The sequence below is a fragment of the Leuresthes tenuis genome, unplaced genomic scaffold, assembly GCF_036924035.1.
Source record: "Leuresthes tenuis unplaced genomic scaffold, fLeuTen1.0.hap1 SCAF_10, whole genome shotgun sequence".
Taxonomy (NCBI): Eukaryota; Metazoa; Chordata; class Actinopteri; order Atheriniformes; family Atherinopsidae; genus Leuresthes; species Leuresthes tenuis.
Window position 1 is genome coordinate 17,721,981 of NW_027325364.1, and position 18,655 is coordinate 17,740,635.

Here is an 18,655-nt window from a genome sequence, read left to right on the forward strand (position 1 = left end):
ACTGCTGCTGTTTTGCATCGGGAAGCGGTCAGGTGATGTGATACAAACTTGCAAGAATGTATTCATTTGTGTTTAACCCATACTCCTTTTTTCTATCCCCCATCCTGCTCATATTTTTTCATATTTAGGGCTAGCCGAGTATTTTCTCACAACTGAGAAGCAAATAGTGTAAAATTATTGGACAGTTTTATGTCCGTTGTTCTTGTGAGTTAAAGTCAGTGTTATAACCCCAGCATCCTAACCCCTTCAAACAATGTTGCACTTATTTTAATGGCCTCTTGCTTGAACAAGTAGAGCCCAGCAACATTTTATCAATGTCCAGCTTAACCGTTGTGGGTTTCACCTGAAAACTTCCACCACTGCACAGGAAATGTACGCACTAAAAAACATGCAGGGAAAAAAAGATTTGATAAATAAATTATATTAACCTTATGTCTTCATACAGAGAAACAAGTGCTTGTTGTTATGTTGTTCTTTTCAGTGCATCCCTCAGTCCAGATTTATGGCTTTCAGGCTTTACATAGTTACATAACTACATCTGTGTGCGTTCCCATATGCTGCAGTGACGTACCCTAAGCCGCTGCTGCTGTGTCTGAGAGTCTATCATTAGCCTCCTGGATTTGACCACATCAAGTCCGATCTTGTCTTTGTTTGTGAGTGCAGCAGAATGTTAAAGGCGTGCTGCTTTGGTCAAACAGATGGGAGAAAGTGATCCCTGCACGCCCCTTCTGTTTGAATAACCGGATCCAGCAGAGAGCATCCACCAGTCTAAAGTGCTTTTCTCTTTGCGCACCTCGCCCAGTGTTGTTGTCTCTGCCAGAGACGCCAGGCCTGGGCACTTGTTGCCATTTTTGGATGACATCAGACGAGCAAATGAATGATTTCATTTAGCTGTCAATTTTTTGGATACAGAACCTATAATAGAGCATGTTGAAACAAGATGGGAGAACTGTTTAGACGTTCACATCTGCACTTGGCTGGAAGGTGATCCCAGTCTGGTGGGGTTGATTTGTCTGTTAATAATGACCACTGTTTGGTGTCGGCGCTTGCAAAAAGTAGGCTGAGAGGTTGGACCACCCAAAGACTTTAAGAACATCCTTGTACCTTCAGCTGTGTCTTAATCTCTATTTACCGCCCCTCACACACACACACACATGCCAAATCTACCATATCCAGCACTATTTTGGTGGTGCCACAGTTTTAGGCTACCTTTAACCAAAATAACTGGTGGTGCCACCGTGAGACACAATCCAACCAAAATAGCTAAATGACTAACTAAACTAAGTCTGAATTATGCACCAAATAAGACGTGTATAACCCCATTCAGACTATAAAAGTACAATTATTGTTTGTCACCCAAACTGCAGATTTTGAAGAGTTGAGGCAGAGAAACTGATTCAGCCCATTGATGCATGGTGAATTGCGAAAGATGCATTTAAATGCAGGAGAAGCAGGAAAGGGATAAGTGGAATATGTACTATAACTTATCCACAACTGTCAATTACCCACTGGCACAGTGGACAGACAATGAGTCATTTGTATAGTGTGTCTGTAAAAAGATCCTGCGGTTCTTCCCAAGGCTGCCATTTTGATCTCTGAGCTCTTTTCGTTTGTGCTCGAGCTTCATCTTTATGCTGACAAACAAGTTTGTAATACCTTTGGCTTGAGACTCGGAAAGGAAATTAATCTCTCAATATAAAGAAGCAAATCAGTCTGCCATGAACGGGTGAGCAGCTGGAAAGAGTGCAGTGATTTTGTGTCTCAATATCGTCAATCTAAACTTCTAAAATGTGACTGTTTAGAAACACCTCGTTGCACAAACCCTTAAGGTCAGACTTTGCTAATTGACAAAGCAGTTCCAAAGCTAACAAGCTGAAATGTGTTAGTGTGCAAATCCCCTCTTAGTCTGATTTCCTTTTCAACTGTTTACTAATCCAACAAGTCCCCCCATAGTTCAAAACCTGATACATCTACTGCACCTTATCCCTCCTGTGTTGGCAGCTTCAGCAGCACTTTCTTTAACATTTTGCTCACGAATGCCTTTTAGTCGTTTAAGAGAAGCAGGAAAAAGTGTTCAGGAGAAATTAACTGTTAACTGCACTTAAGCATCTTAAATATAGAGTTAATATATGTGTTTCTGCAGATTTGCTTTATCACATATGAAGACTTCAGTTTAGATCTGGGAAAAAATATCTTTAGGAACACAAACACATTTCTCACCAATTTGATTTGTCTCTTTTTTCAGTTATCATGGAAACGAGAGTGAAAATATCTCCAGTACCTTTCTCAGCCATGCACAAAGACACATAACGAAAATCAGTCACATAATGTATGTCTTGTGAAACAATAGAACTTTACCTGGTGGCCGTCCAACCCAATCCGGATGCAAAAATAGTTTGTGCTACAAAAAAACTCCACAAAGGACCATAGTGTCCCCGTAGTTCTTAAAATGATGTTACAAAATGTTATATCATGTGAAAGAGGTGGCAAAGTCTGCGTTTGGAATTCGAAGGCTTTGAGGGATGGAGATGAGATGCATGCATGACTGCCAAGCCGAGCCACCGAATTGGACTCCCATTCCAACCACTGATGTTTGGAAGTAACATTATTTTCAAGCTGAATTTTAAGATTCAGTCACTGTTTCCTTTTACACATTTAAAACTACTTGGATGAGTTGAAGTTAACATCACAGCTCTCTTCATATCGGACTATATTTTACCATGTGGCATTAAAATAAACTTGTTTTGGATTACTGGCTGCTGCCATCTGCTGCCCTCTGCCCCCTCACCTAAACACACACCTGTCATGTTCCACCAAACGAACACAGCTTAGGGAACTCTGCAAGGTTTTTTTAAACAATTTTTTCATCATCTTTATGGAAAGTTTGTGGTAGTCTATGATTAATATATGGCTTCACATCATATCTGATACGGTCTAATCACAGATCTGCTTGTTTAAAATGTAGGACTTCAACCCCTTTAATTGACAGAGACCAACTTGGTGCAACAAACCTGTGAAAATAGTTGTCTTATGTGTCGAGGAGCTTTGTCACATCTGAGTAAATACCTTTGGTATGTTTTCATTGGTTGCTGAAACAAAGCCATAAATAAAGTTTTTGACAGCGAGCAACAGTATGAGCCATATGTGCTGAATTATAGTCACAGTATGAATAAAAGGTTTTAATTGACGTCCTCCGAACTTTATTGAATAGCATAACAGTTTTACTTTAGTTTTTACTTCAGTTGTTTGTTCGGGTAGCTGTGGGTTCTGGCCTAAAAAATGTATAAAGAAGTACAATAAGCTGACTTCCCTTTGACCATTCCCATTACATTCCCTCCCTCAGATGGTTTAATGTGGGAGGAACTAAAACAGAGAATTCAGGAAAGTAATGACTAAATGGACAAACATCAGCCAGAAAAAAAATCAGTTTGTGATAAGAAAATATGAAAAGACAAAAAGCTTGGCTGCCCAAACCTCTTTTAGCTGTGCTGGATTAATCTCTTCAAATTGACACCTCAGCAGCCCAAAGGAAAGGGACTCCTGTCCAAGAGCTCCAACAAAAAAGCATGAAACCCTCCCAAGCACAAGCTGACATGTAAAAGCGTGGGTGATGTCACGACCAAGAGGCCTCTGGCGATGAGATCAGGATATATACTGAGGCCTGCATGTGTGTTAAAGAGAATTAATAGATCCCGTGTGTGTGTCTTCATCTTCTGTGGGAGGTGGAAAAGGCTGATGTGTGTATTTATGTCTGTTTTGGTTCAGTGACAGCATACAAATGCACTCTGTCTCTGTGGGGTCCAGGGAGTTGAAGGGTCTCCGAGCAGAGGAAGCACCTCCGCTTCACTCAGGATGCGTTGGATAATCTGCTCAGGCTTCCTGTGTTTGGATCACATAAAAACAATTTGATGTTTTACACTGTATGTGCCTACTGTTAGAATACTGTGTTTATACTATCGCATCTTTTTAATTCTGTTTTATTTTTGGCAACCGACATGCAGCTTGCTTTATTGAGACCTGCGGAGAGGAGAAAATAGACACTCAGGAGTTCTGTCTGTCTTCAGGAGGAAAACAAAAAGATTATGAAGAAGAAGCAAAGTCATCCAATCAAATCATTATTGTTTCAGCCTCCACAGAGCTGTGGAAACCAGGTTATGGCGTTACATCACTAGGCTGAATGCCAAAGGTCAGAGTTGGTCGACACTGTACACTTCAGCAAGTCTTTATCACAGCTTTGCAGCTCTAACTTAAGTTAGAGTTCATAATGTAAATGTACCGTGGAAGTTGAATGTTTCACGTTTTCATTATGTTTTTTATTTATCCTAAAACTTTATTTATCGTTTAAATTCTTTTTTCTATTATCACTAATGTGCACAATATTCTCAAAGGCCAAGCAACCAACAAGTTGGAGGGATTTATTTATCAATGGAAAAAAAGCAAAAATGGCCATCTACATAAGCATTTGGACCTTTCTTTTAATACTCAAAGCTCAAGTTTTCGTAGGAATGATCCAGTAAACTTTAAACATTAGACTTTTTTTGCAATACTTTCAACCTAACCTAAAAATCAATACGTTTGCATGGGGAACAACAGTGCAAAGCCAATGTCAGGTCCCTCCAGGGAAGCTCTACTGTGTTCAGTTTTTTTTTCTGGATCAGTCAAACTAAAACTTTGTGGTATGTCTTGCAGAGAACAAAACCCCTACAGCATGATGCCACTTTCCCGTTGTTTAACTGTAGGGTTGATATTAATGAGGGGGATGTTCAGTACCTGGTCACTGCATATGCCAGATTGGACATGATGGAGGCTGCTGTGCTTTGAGGCACTTTGAATGTTGCAGCAATGTCCTTGTATATTTCCTCAGATCTTTAATCCTGCCTCAACCTGTTTGGTCTCCGCTCAGACATACACCAACTAAGACGCCTTATAAGACTAGAATCTGCCTTCTTAGTCTCAGGTGAGTTTGATAGAAACTATTTATTTTAACAGCAACTTGCAGACATATATCAACAACTCCCTACATACTCTCTTGCATTCCTAATAAGGAATACGATTGCTCAATTTGAACAGACTATGTCTGTCTTGCAGGACTGGACTGCAACCTCATGTGCCTTGTGTCCTTACTTTAACATGTCCAAATCTGCTAACTTCATGCCATAGAAATGTAGAGGCTTTTGTCGGATGTGGTCTGACACCAGTGGATGAAGCAGGCTTTTCCAAATCCATTCGTTCTGCCTCTACATTTCTAGCCAATAACTGGAAAATATGGCGTCCAAAGCACATATAGGAGTGACCAAAATCAACACTGCTTTGTAACTCAAATATAAAATCCTTTTTACTGTAATACTTCGTCAGATAGGTATTTCAAATAAAAATTAATGACAAGTCTCCGACGCTATCATGCAAAGAAAAATTGTTTTTGGAAGTATGTTTCATGGGGTTCTCCTGCCGGCGCCGCAGCTTTAAACAATAAACTTCAGACCGTGTGGTTGACAGACAAAATTATTTTCATGAGAAGTGGAGCTGCTTACTTTTCTAAAACTGCAAAACTTAAATGATCAGCCAAACAGCTGGAACACACAATGGTAATTACATGCTCATAACTTACTCATTCTGGTCAAAATCGGGTAATGAATTGGAAAATCCTTTGTGTTCCAATGCTATAAACTGGAATAGGTTTATGTTAGGATACCTTATTGAATGCTATAAGAGCGACATATTCCAAATGTATACATCTGATTTGGTGTTATTATGTTTAATTATCTTCAAATCAATTAAGTAAATTATCATCTTCTGTTAAAGTAGTAAGTCCAAAGTCTTCCACTCATTAAATCCATGTTCTGTAGTGCGCACAGATGTAGTTTAAAGTTTAAAACAAAATATATGCTGCTAAATTTCCACCCAAAAGACTGTTACAAAGTTTCAAAATGTATCACTCGTGAAAGACAGTACTACACTGAATTTTATAACAGTGCTTTGGCTTTATGTCTCAAATGTGAGTCAAATGAAAAGTTTGGTTGAGGCTTCCATGATATTTTTGACAGTTCCCTGATGGCTGATTTTGAAAGATGACACTGATCAGCATGGTTTTGGAGCAAAACACACGTCTCAGAAGTGCAAACTGTCAAAACAAATCACTGATTTATGTGTTTTGACAAGGCCTCATTTTCCATCTGATCTCAGCTGCAGACACAGAAAAAAAGCAGTTTGATAGAAATGTTGGTTTTGAGTGGGGAAGAGGCCATCATCAGTGGTTCTCCAATAACACTGCTGCAACATCAAGACCTGGAGCGTTTAATGATTTTCGCTCAGATTAATATCAGCAGAAAGCCATGTGGAGATATTGTAACCAAATCGAGTGGGCTAAGTGAACTGGTAGCCAGTAAACCCAGTCACCAGCAGCAGGAGGCACTTTGCGGGGGCTGAGCAGCCAGACAGCGGTGGCGGTGAGGGATGAAAAGCTGCTCTGAGACATGTGGAAAACTCAAAATGTGGAACAATGATTTTACTGGGCCCTGAGTAAACAATCCCACATCAGATTGGACCAAAGTCCTCATGCATGAGTCATCCATCTCTTGAAACCCCCACTTGGAGATCTTCAACACTCCTCTAGTGTTGATGAAGACCACAGCCAAGCCCTTTTCTCAACATTACACTTCCTGTCCTGTTCCAGGAATGCAGAAAGGCGGACACAAGTGAAAGGAGCCTTATTGATGGGCTCCACATGACGTCTTACTGGTAAGATGGTAAGAGGATCGCATGTGGTAACATCACTTGAACCCACTTCTGAACAGGGCTTCGGAGTTTTTCACTTTTTTTTTTTCAGGACGAAGCTCGTTCATATGATCCTCCTGAACAGATGCAAATTTGCTCAAGCTGTAGTCTGAAAATTTCCTCTGAGGCCCTGTACTCTTTTTTGTGTGTGTGTACATGTTTATCCTCCAACTGGAAAATGTCCTATATTCTGTCAGAAACAGCTGCAATACTGAGAGGCAGAAAATGAACAACACTAACATCTACGGACAAGAGTAACACATTTTACATTTTTAGGAACTTTAAACTTTCAAATCTTTGTATTCACATTTTATTTCTGGAAATGAATATATTTTTTTTGAATTTTCAACTGTAAATGTATCTAAGACGATGCAATAGAAATTAAGTAATGAGTAAGATTTTTCATCACTGTGGCACACTCTGAAAGTAAAACCTCTTGTATTTTTTAAACAACTACAGGTATGAGATGTCTTTTGTGGATCAGCTTAGAGTCTGAATATAAGTTTCTATCAGTCTCAGATTTAGAGGAAACAGGCGAAGAGTCGTTAACGTTCTTGAAGATTGAGTTTCCAGCAAACTGTTCTTAGTCACTGTTGCTGTGTCTGAGAAGCTTTCCACTTTGGCACAGCTCATATGCAGTTGAATTAATTGCTTTAAATTTTAAAAGAAAAAACAATGACCTCATCTAAACTTTCTAACCCAGGTTTATTCAAATCAACAATTCTTAATGTGAAGTATTCTGAGATCTGTTCGTTGTCATGAACGCATCGGCAGATTATCTTAAATCTCAAACTCAAAGTTGAAAGGTTTTGCAAAGGTCTGTGTGTCGTGGTGGTGTAATAATTACTAACAGAAACCATAACTGATCTGACTAAAGGGAACCAGCTGATATTGACAGGTCAGGAGCCCGCAGCATCAATTTTGAAAGCAGAGTGTACACCCAAACTGTTGCTATGGAGACGCAGGGCTTCCCAAGCTCATAATGTAACAGTTGTGGGATGCGTTGAAAAGGCAACATAAAAACTAACACTAACACTAACATGAATGTTATTCTGTATTTCAGTCCCTAATCATGAGATTTTTCTAATCTTAAATAGGCTACTATTATTCTATTATTCCCTGACAAAGCAGCACAAGTAGAGGGAAGGAAGAGAAAATTAACTCTGGAAGTCTAAAAAAAACAAAATAGGATGTGAAAAACATCAAGATTGCGTGTTTTAGAATAGTGTTTATTCCTCTGTGTTAGTTGCTCATAACCCAGCAATATATAATCACTGTTTCCTGTTGCCATTTGCCATCAGTACAGCCAGTGAGTCACTTACCTATTCAGGAAGATAACTGGCAATATACGACTGCAGATCAGCTCCCTGAGCATTGGGAAATGATGAAAAGGTTCCCTTTTTATGCAAGTGACTATTGCCCAGGTGCCAGTAGGTGACGCATTGGGAATGAGAATGTGTTGGTCAATGGCCTGATTCAACTGGCCAAGATTTTACTGTAAATGTTGTACAAATGTGCCAGACTTGTGTATTACAGTGAAGAACAAAGGACTGTTCATTTTTTTGGACATGAATGACCAAAGATATGTCTGATTCCTGGTCTTCTATTAAATATATCTATTTGAAAGAAGCCAACAAGTGTCAGATTTATGGAAATCCATTTAACTGAACACAATCAAATAGCCTCTAATTGTTCTGTTTAAGAACATAAGTTTTCTTTGTCCAAGGACTTTCCATCTATCTATCCATCCATTTTCCATGGCCACTTCATCCAATTCAGGGCCTGTTCCAGCTGTCATCGAACAAGAGGCAGGGTACACCCTGGACAGGTGGCCAGTCAGTAACCCTAACCCAAATAAACATGCACACTGACTTCTAGGGTCAATTTTGAATCACCGACTAATCTAACGAGCATGTTTTTGGACTGCAACAGGAAGCCATTGTACCCAGAAAGAACCCAGACATTGAAACTCCCAGAGATTCAAACCAGGTTCCTCTTGCTTTGAGGAGATAATGCTAACCACCACACCGCAGCCCAAATTTAAAGAGCTCTTTCTTTTGTTTACATTCCTGTTTATTCTTTCTTTTATTCCTCTTAATATTTTTTTATGATTTTTCTTTTTTGAGACGCTAAAACCTGTCTTGAGGATTCAACCACATTAACTGGTTCATAGAGTCAATGTGAATCATTTGGGATGCCTTTACGATGGAGTTTCTTTGTTTGTTTGGACGTATGGTGATAAAATAAGCAATGGTTTGATCTTTCCCACAGCTTGGAGCATGTTGAGCTGCAGTGTTCTCAAAAACAACAGTTTTACAGCTGAATGAAGCGGATGCTGATTTGTGCATTTGAATCTTCTTTAATTCCAGCTGACAGAGTCTGTTTTTATTTGTAGAAGCAGACATGAGTTGTGTATCTGGCAGTAATTACTGACATGTTTTGGTATATAAATCTTAAAAACATTCTGCTGCTGCTACAATGAGAATTACTTTCAGATGTTTAAAAAAAAAACCTCAGGGAGATTCATTTGCACACTAATGAATTCTGCAGGTTCTCGTTTATACAATCAAGATTTATAATGTAATCTTACTTGATAACTGGATTATTGATGGAGTTATGATGAGAAAGCGGAGGATCAGGTGGACCACAGCCCTCCTCAGTGGGTAAACTCTTCACACTGCTGCCATTCAGTTGGCCCTGCTCACTGGATAAAGTTAGGATTGTTTGTCAGCGAGCTGTAATGCCAGGAATGCTCAGTGCTGTGTGTAAGTGTCTGTCACACTTTTGCCTCTCCAGCAGCAGTTTTTATATCTGTGGTGACACCACTGAACTCCGAAGTGAAGTAACAGCTTCTATTTCTCTCCTCTAAACCGCCCCACCCTTTGCCTGTTAGCGACTGTCCGGTCTATTTTCTGCACAGGCATTTTCCAGCATGTTCCATCTGCCTGTCATGACATCACTTTCTAAATGAGCGCGCACACAGACACACGCATAAACCCGCTCGAATGTCTGATGATTCACAGCTTTTGTCGAAGAAACGTCAAGCTGCATCCGAATCCTGCTGAGAGGCTCTCAGTCCACTTTTGGGACTTTAGAGTAGCCAAGCCAAAACAATGTTGATAACTAATCTGTGGTCTATATTTCAACGTTTCCAACACTATACTATAAAAACCTTGTATGTCCCACTTTAGATATATCCATACTGTCAGGTATTATAAAGGATTAAACAGAAATTGGAGCTCTAATGCCTCTGGTACTGTCAAAGTATGTTAAGTTTCTCTCCAGAGTAACAACTTATGATTTAAAGTCATTCAAAGTCAACATCCATAAAGTACATCAAGGACGTTGTTATGCCCCAGCTCTCCGGAGGCTTTCCCTTGTGAAGAATTTGGGATGAACTTGTGGACATTCCTCAGCACAGTACCCCAGCAACACACAGACAGCAAGGCACACATCTCTGCCAGCTAAAGCTGCAATGTCAGCTTGCTCCAGTCTTGTAATTGAGCTAATACATGTGTTCCCCTTCTGCACCCTCGGGATGATGTCACATCCACAGAGTCATGTGCTCCCCAACAACAGCTTAATTTGAAACATCCCCATATCCTGAGTCAGGCCAGTGTGAACAGTACAACAGCAAGTATTAAGTAGACAAAACAGAAAAAGAACAAAAAAACGCAGTGAGAAACGCCCCTTATATAATGGGTGAGTGTAAACGTTATAATCGTTCCCTTGGATGAATAAACCCTTTCTGGGGAGAGGTAATACTACACAAACACACACCAAGCCGGGGTGAGTCTGATTTGTGTTGTGGCAAGAAATTGCGAAGTCTCTGTCATTACAGAGCGTCTGTCCTGTCATCACACGGGCTTCACACAGACACGTGCACAGAACCTCAGCCCACACACGCTCTAAATGAAAGCCCGAATTAAATGTCTCAAAGATTGTTATACCTGGCTTAAGCTGCCCACTTCTGTCATCTGGTTCTGGCCTTTGATCAGCTCTGTCACTTAAACCACTGCTCGGTACGTTGTGCACATACTTTTTATTTGGATTCCATTTTTTGGTAAATGTAGAGATCAGTGTCTCAGCTACAGGTGAAACACAAGCCGTGCTGCAGCTCAAATAACGTGCAGTCATGACAGGAAAGAAACTAGCATGCACTCTGGGATAGCTTTCTCGGTTCCATCTGCCCAACACTAACAGCTGAAAACACAAACATGGGTATAAAACTAGAGCCTGCGACCATGACCGTTCATCCAGAATAGATTCAAAAGAGAAGGATCCACTAAGAAAGCCCTTGCAGTCTACTTTGCTAACTCATACCGAGTGACTATGTCCTGGTGACGGGATTAATAGCTAACTGTGTTGCTGATTCGTGCCTTTAAGTATCACTGAAGACATTTTTGACCAGGAAAGGAGAACTCTTGAGTTACCAAATCTCTTATGTAAGTGTGTCTTGGCCAAGGCAGAGAGCAGCTCATCAGCAATGTTTGCACAACATTTTCACAGGTGACACACAGCAAATACTAAAATGTACATCAAATAAAGGATGAATTACACAAAATCAGAGTGATAAGAGACATGAAAGAGAAAACGTCAGAATAGTTCATTACAGTTTTTGGAGGTCAAATAGGGCCAGTTATAGTCTGGTATATATAGTATATAGTTATAGGCTACGTCAAAGCCATTTATAATTTTCTTGAATTCCTCATGTGACACTAGCTCCAAGCTGATTCCAAGTAGTTACAATATTTAGAATCTCTATAAATAAAAGCAATAGGTGTGAACTTGTTGTGCAATTGAGATAGTTGTAGGTGCATTTATAGATTTGAGAGAGATCAAGAATGGCTTCATAGATTAAAAAATTAATATGACAACTTTTGAGTTATTGGGAGGGCAATATGAACAAATAAGGTTTTCGAGGCTTGTGATGAACCTCGCTGCTCTGTGTTAAGGCATGTAGCGTTTGCAAAGATGCAATCATGCATTTGACATCAACATATTCCAGCACTGACATAAAGATGGCAGTGACAAGTCCCATTTTGCCTTTGAAGGAACAGTTTTAATTTCTGTTTAATCTGCGGCTGCTGAATGCGAGGTGCAGAGGAGAGGGAACTGCACCGACCCTCCAACTCAAATAGAAAAAGTGGTGACAGAGAGAAGATTCAGTTTTTTGGCAATATATAAAAGAAAAAATATTAAAGCACAATCTTGTGGGGTGGGATCAATATCAGCAGCAATTTCCTCTCATATTGTGCTTACATTCCTTATAAATTTGTTTAATCTAATAATTACCAGTAAGCATGAATATAATTGCAAAGGTTCCAGCTGTGCTACTTGAATAAGAGATTAAAGGCTCTGTACACAGTGCTTTGAAGGCAGCTGGCGATCCAGGGCCCTTAACTGGTTAATCTGGCCAGATGTACAAGAGAATGTGACAAAAGTGAAAAATATGCAAAGGATTACTGTACTTTATGTTGGCTCTAGCACTGTTCCTCTCAAACTGATGTGGAGGTTTCAATGTGAGGAAGCCACGAATGTATGAGGGTCATATTTGGGAAAATGAACACCATGTTTTTACTCAGAATGCAGAGTAGATACAATTATTGGGCCAAACGGAAGCAGCAGGGTTTGTCTGCCACTAATCAGTGTCATTCCCGGTTTCTTCCTTTTAATAAACTGCCTGCTCGTGTCTCTGAAGATTTTTGATTGTGACTCAGACAAAATGACATGGATATAGTATCATTCAAGCAAACAGGGCTGGGTTTCCATTGGTAACGTGGATGGGAGAACAGGCCAGCCTTTGTTAAAAAGCTTTAGTATCACAGAGGAGAGAGAAGCCATTGTGCTTTAGAAAAGCCTCCTTATGGTTCATGTCCTCAGATTGTAATGGATCCTTAGCTCCAGTTTAACAAATGCAACTCACTCCAGTCAGCAGTATATACATTTCATCGGGCCGTTACTGGAAATGAACCAGCTGATGTTGTTGGTTTATCAGGTTAAGGACAAACAGCCATATATCCATCACACCCACACACGAGAAAGGAGGAAAAAAGTTTGAGTCACTGTATGAGTCAGTTTTTCAGCCAAAGTTTCTCACATTTAATGAAAGCCATGTGACAGTTTACAACTTAACTGAGCGAAAGGTGAAGCTGCTCAGATAATGAGCACTTTCAACAAACTGCAGCCCTTAGAACCTCAAATGTCAACAATAATTACAAGACAAAGTTAACATGGAATAACAACAATGCAAAAAAAAGAAAGGTGTTTTTCCTCGTTTAACCTCACAAAAGTGAATATTTCTGTTCCTGAAAAGAGAGACAGAGTCATCTAGAAAACACTGAATACACAGTTCTCACTTTACAGATGCTTTTAGAACATTTTGTGGTTATTTTTAGGCACCAGGAATCATAACAACATTCCCTTTCTGAACAGCAAATATTTCTTTGGTCCAGTATGTAGTTAGAAAAAAAAAACCAAAAAAGCGTATGAAAATAACATCAGCTTCAATGTTTTGTTTTGTTTTTTTCTTCAAAAATGTTTTTCTGAAACATATAAAGACTTCATTTTTGTAATACTTAAATAAGATATTATAGCTACATCTCAGAAATGACCAGCAATCTTACAGATGTCTTGCAAGACACAAAAAGTGAGAAGAATGAATGTGTCGGCTCAATCAGATGTACAGCAGTACAGGATTGTTTTAATTAAGTTACATTTGGCAAACGTGAGTTTCTTTCTTCCGTGTTTTCAGTCCAGCTCCTCTGAGAGATACCAAAGTCGACCCTCTCGCACCAGCTCAGCTACATGGCAGCCACGTCTGATATGAATTACTGCACTGCGCGATCTGTGGCGGCTGCACGTGTGCAATATAATAATTACTGAAGTTGATGTCCTGTACGTATGGGGCTGGCTGGTAGTAACAGGTGACATTTGTCACGGTGGGGATGGCATTCTGCTCAGCCAGCACCTTCAGCGCCAGCATGGAGATGAGGCTGAGCGTCTGGCGCCGCTCGTGGCCCATCAGACACACGGTGCTCTCGTTCACAACCTCGTGCAGAGTCATCAGGCACTCGTAGCGTTTGTGCTCCATCCCAGCAAAGTGGTTCTGCAAGTAAGCCTCTAGCTTCCTCTGCTGCTCACCTATGTCAGAGAAGTCAATGAAGAAGCGTGAGCACATATAGCGCTGCATCTGCTTCATGTCCGCCTCCGAGGAGGGTGTGAACCCCCGCACCAGCAGGTGGCAGTACTTCAATAAGCCGCCTCCCCTGATTTCCTCTGGGCTTCTTGTAGCTATGGTCCTCTGGCACAGGTGGTCCATAGCTTCCTGGAAGTCCCCGTACACACTCTCCCCAATAACTGTGGGGTGAAAGCTTTCAGACATGGGCGTCTCTGAGCAACGGTCAAATAAAAGCAGGGAGTCAAGACAAATCTGGAAGGAGTCCACACTGAATTCAAACTGCCGTCTTAAAGAGTCCACAAACTTAAGCTCCACATTTTTGCCCGTGTTGTTGGACAGTGAGATGAGGCTCCAGCGGTCCGTGTCATTACAGACCTTAACTAGTTTCTGTACGTAGGCCTCTTTGAGGGTTAGTGCTGTGATGCGCTCCTTAGAGACCCCGGTTGGCAAGAAGTCCAACAGGCAGTCCAGGACGACATCTTTAACCAGGCGGAAGGCCTGGTCATCTTTCAGCGACACGCCAAAAATCAGGTCAAGGTCCTTGTAGCCCAGTCCATTCTCCTGGTGGAGCACGTGACTGGCAGCCGAGCCATTCAACCTCACGTCTTTAACACACACACCTCTTTCCTCCAGCCTCGCTCGTACCACCTGGACAGAGACAACAGACCACACAATATGTTATTCAGAAAGCGTTTACACAATTCCTCTCTTCAGTGAATTTAAGTCAAGTATCTGAAAAAAAAAAATGCTCTCGTTGCTGGAAAAGGTATACGCCCACATCTAAAAAGACATATGCAAGTAGATTGCACATGGGCCAAGTGGAAATCAATAGTTTGCAAAGGCAAGATCAATACCACTGCTCACACGAGTTCATTTCACCAGCCTCAGTCAGGATCAAACAGATTCAGTCCAAAAATGAGCGGTGATGGCAGGTATCAAGGCCTATCTCTGCCCTGGGTCAAAGTGTCTCATCAAAGTCACAGTGATAGGATTTATAATCCTGGCTTTTGACCTCAAGAGAGTGAACAACTAAGTCTGTGGCCAGGAAACTGAGGTGTCAAGCAACAATAACCGCTGACCTGTGCATAAGTAAATGTAGGCATCTCACCAGAGTGAGGATACATTTGAAGAGTATCATCGACAGCAGGGATTCCCAAACTTTGCACAGACGTGCAACCTCCAGTATCACTGGTTGAATTCAGTTAAGGGCATAATGAAAACAGAAACAGTCCCAACAACCATGAAACTGCTTTTATTCTTTAACGATTACAGTTTCAAACATGGCATTAGTAGTCACATGGAAATTGATTTCTGGAGATCATCTTCAGACCGCCCACTTGGTGCTGCAAGACCTATAGAGCAGTCCAGACTCCCAGACTGGGAACTACTGAGCTGTTGCTCGAATTAAATGCAAATGAAAAAAAAAAAAAGTTGTTTGAGTCCTCAAATAAGACATTACAGACCGATTCATCTCCCATGCCTAAAGTGACAATGAAGTGACAATGTGCCATAAAAAAATTGCGGTTTTCAGGACCTGTTGAAATGACCAAACTATTCAGAGGAAATTATCAGCAGCAGCTACCTTGTCATACCTGTTGAGCTGTCACGTTTGTCATGGTGAGAGAATACACGGCAGACAGACTTGGCGTTAAACCTTATTCATGTGGAACATTGTAAATATGCATCCTGCTGACTGTATTTGTCATGTATCTATGTGTCAGACTTAATTTTTACAGGGTAAACAGTTATTGGAGACACCTGAAACATTAAAGGCAGTAGCACAGATGAGTTGTTACAAACTTGCACACAATCCTAAATCCCCCTACTGACACTGACCTGTCAGATTAGCGTCTATTAACTCTCTCACCCATGGTGATCAGATAACATAACGGCTCTATTTATACATACTAGGTCAGGCTGTAGGCAAACATATGAAGGCGAGGCAACCTCTAACACAGGAGGAGTTGAAGAACAAAACCAATGCAGCAGTCAATTGGAAGTGAGAGGATTGCAATCTTCCAACCATAAAGTGGTCTGGGTTCAAACTCCAATCAGAAGCTATGCTAAAGTGGTTCTTTTATGCTTCTGTGGGAGCTCTGAGATGTGAGGGTAGGCACAGCAGACTGCATGATCAGGCCTAGAGTTAACACCTTAGCTCTGAGTGTTACATGCTTAGATACAGGTGAGTGGTTAAGTCCTCCAACCCTGCCTCTGGAAGCTCAGGTATGACACTGCTGGCTTAACATCAAATCCAGGTAGAAACAAGACTCGATAGTCTAGTTTGGCTCCCTTCTTAAAAAAATATTTTGGGGAAAAATCAGGAGAGGGAGGTGGATGTGTTGCGCAGTCTGGTCCACTCATAAACTGTGAAACGAAACTCTAAGATGAGAGGAAATCAAAAGCATCTGCTGTTGTTATCTTAACCTCGAGTTACACTGCTGTAACTCTTTGGACTCGTGATGCTGGAGTGGATGCTAGCTGCGTGTTTATCCGTCTAACCCTCCACCCCCGCAGTGGGACAAAAGTCCACACTCTCATTCATGACTCCTGCACAAGTTCATCACCACAACTGCTCAAACCGTTTCGTTGTACTAGTCGTGCAGGCATATGTGCTAGTGATCAGTGTTCAGCCTACCGCTAAATAAATCTATGTAACAGAAGGCAGATTTTAGCAAAACAAAAAAATGCCCAGGGATTCCACAAATCCAGAGGAAACATAAGCAGTCCCCACACTTGGAAATCAAACCCCCATTTAAGCCTCCTGTGTGTTCAATGGAGCATTCATCTTTCCACAACCGCAAGCATGAAGCTCTGGGCTTCACATGCTTGTTGAGTTCATCCTGAATATGTCAGTGTATAAAAGAGATGGAAAAGGTGATCCTGTAACAACTATACATTCATTTTGAAATACTAACCGTGCATTTTCTTTGCACTTTAATGCAAGCCAACTATCAAGGGACCCTGCGGGGGAGTTGAAATGGGATCCAGCCACAGAGCATAAGAGGAGGGACTGTGGCATGTGTTTGGATCATATAGGCTATGTAACTCCAGCTCAGGGAGCTATGCGACGGACACTTTTAGAGACTAACCACATTTCATTTGCTAAAAAAAATTAAATAAATAGCACACAGGATTTTATTCGACCTCAAGCGATACAGCCATTAAACCTGATTTATCAGCGTTCTTAGTCTATCTGTAGAACATCTGAAACATTAACTTGCCTCTAAAGGAGGACACAGAGCAACCAAACTTATGATAAGAAGTGTTAAGAAAGAAATGTGACTATTAAGGAAGAATCAAAGCATCCTGTGAGAGTTACAATCCATGTAGAGGAACCACCAGAGGCCGTAGAAGGATTTCAAGGAACTTCAAGGAATAAAAAAAAAAAAAAAAAAAGAAGAAAAAGAAAAAATTGTGGCTTTTTTTTTTCTTTTTTTTTTTTTTTTTTTAAAGATCCCACAGATCATATCCACCTGTAGTGCAACAGGTGTGATATTTATGAACTTTAAAAATCTCGTTCTATAAATGGGATTTATCCCACTTAAATTCCAACATACTTTCAAATGTGAAATTATGCCATACGCGCTCAGTTCGTGTGTGTTGGTACCTGGACAATCTGACGGGGTTGTACGGACAGAGTGGGGAAGTTTCCACGGCCGTGGATGGGAACAGCCTCCCCCAAGATCGAGTCCAAGCGCTGCACCTGATCCCAAGACAACACGCAGAACCGCCGACTCTGATCCGAAGCAGCGGACATGGCGATGTTAACCTTCCCCCCAAAATAAGAATTATTAAAAAAAAAAAAAAAATTTGAAAATCAGCAGAAGGTGAATCAGCTATTCTTCCCAGCTCAACTGTCTTCTTACTTCAGCACGAAACAGATATTCCTCTAAGTGTCAGCGGCTGGAGCGGATCCGGTTAGTCTTGAGGTGAGGAGGAGGAAGAAGGGGGGAAAAAGTTCTTTTCGTCTCAAGTGTGGAGGTTTGAGTGGGAACAGCCGTTTCCTCCCGAGTGTGCAGCTAGAATCCGGTCAGTCTGCAAAGCGCCGATTCATAAGGAAGGTCCAGAGGGCTTAAAGCCTCCTCATTAGCATGAGCCCTGTGATTGGCTGCTGTGTTTGGTCATTGATTATGAACGGCCTGCCTGCAGGGAACACCCTTCAAGTGACGCACTTGACAGTTTCCACTCCTCTGCTCTCCTCCAGCTGCATGCCGACAGGGTTTTCCCTCAATCAAGCCCTATGATCAAATGATACTGTGACATTGCCTCAACTGCAGCACAGTGAGAAATGAGCTATCTACGTCTGGTTGAGACTGATAAGTAAAGTGGTGAGTGATTACAGGGATTAGACTTTGGCCTTTCGAACACATCCTCGGCTTTTCATTATGAGGAAATGTCCATGATGGAGTATGAAGGAACTCCCAAGTTTAATCAGTATCGTACAGAGCTGAAGAAAACACCAAAACCGTAAGAAATTCAGAATACAAAAAAAAAAAACTTCTTGGAAAACACTTCAGGTAAAATCACATCCAACAGGTGAACGAGTAGAACACTTATCATTCTGTTACAAAACAAGCTTCTACAGGGAAACTTGGAGCAATTGTTTGGATGTTAAAGCTCCCACTTTAACGCCATGTGTGACCCGGGACATGGCATTGACACTCCCTGACAACACCGGCCTCCAAATTTTGACCAAAAACT

The 18,655-nt window shown here is 41.1% G+C and overlaps 1 protein-coding gene across 1 annotated transcript; it reads right to left on the bottom strand.

Moving 5' to 3' along the window:
* Positions 1 to 12,852: 12,852 nt before the first annotated feature.
* tent5ba (terminal nucleotidyltransferase 5ba) lies at positions 12,853 to 18,030 on the bottom strand. Its single transcript, XM_072394566.1, has 2 exons — positions 17,562 to 18,030; positions 12,853 to 14,602 (listed from the first exon to the last, which is right to left on the bottom strand). Exons 1-2 carry the CDS (start codon positions 17,709 to 17,711, stop codon positions 13,574 to 13,576), a joined length of 1,179 nt encoding a protein of 392 aa, XP_072250667.1. The 5' UTR covers positions 17,712 to 18,030; the 3' UTR covers positions 12,853 to 13,573.
* Positions 18,031 to 18,655: the final 625 nt, after the last annotated feature.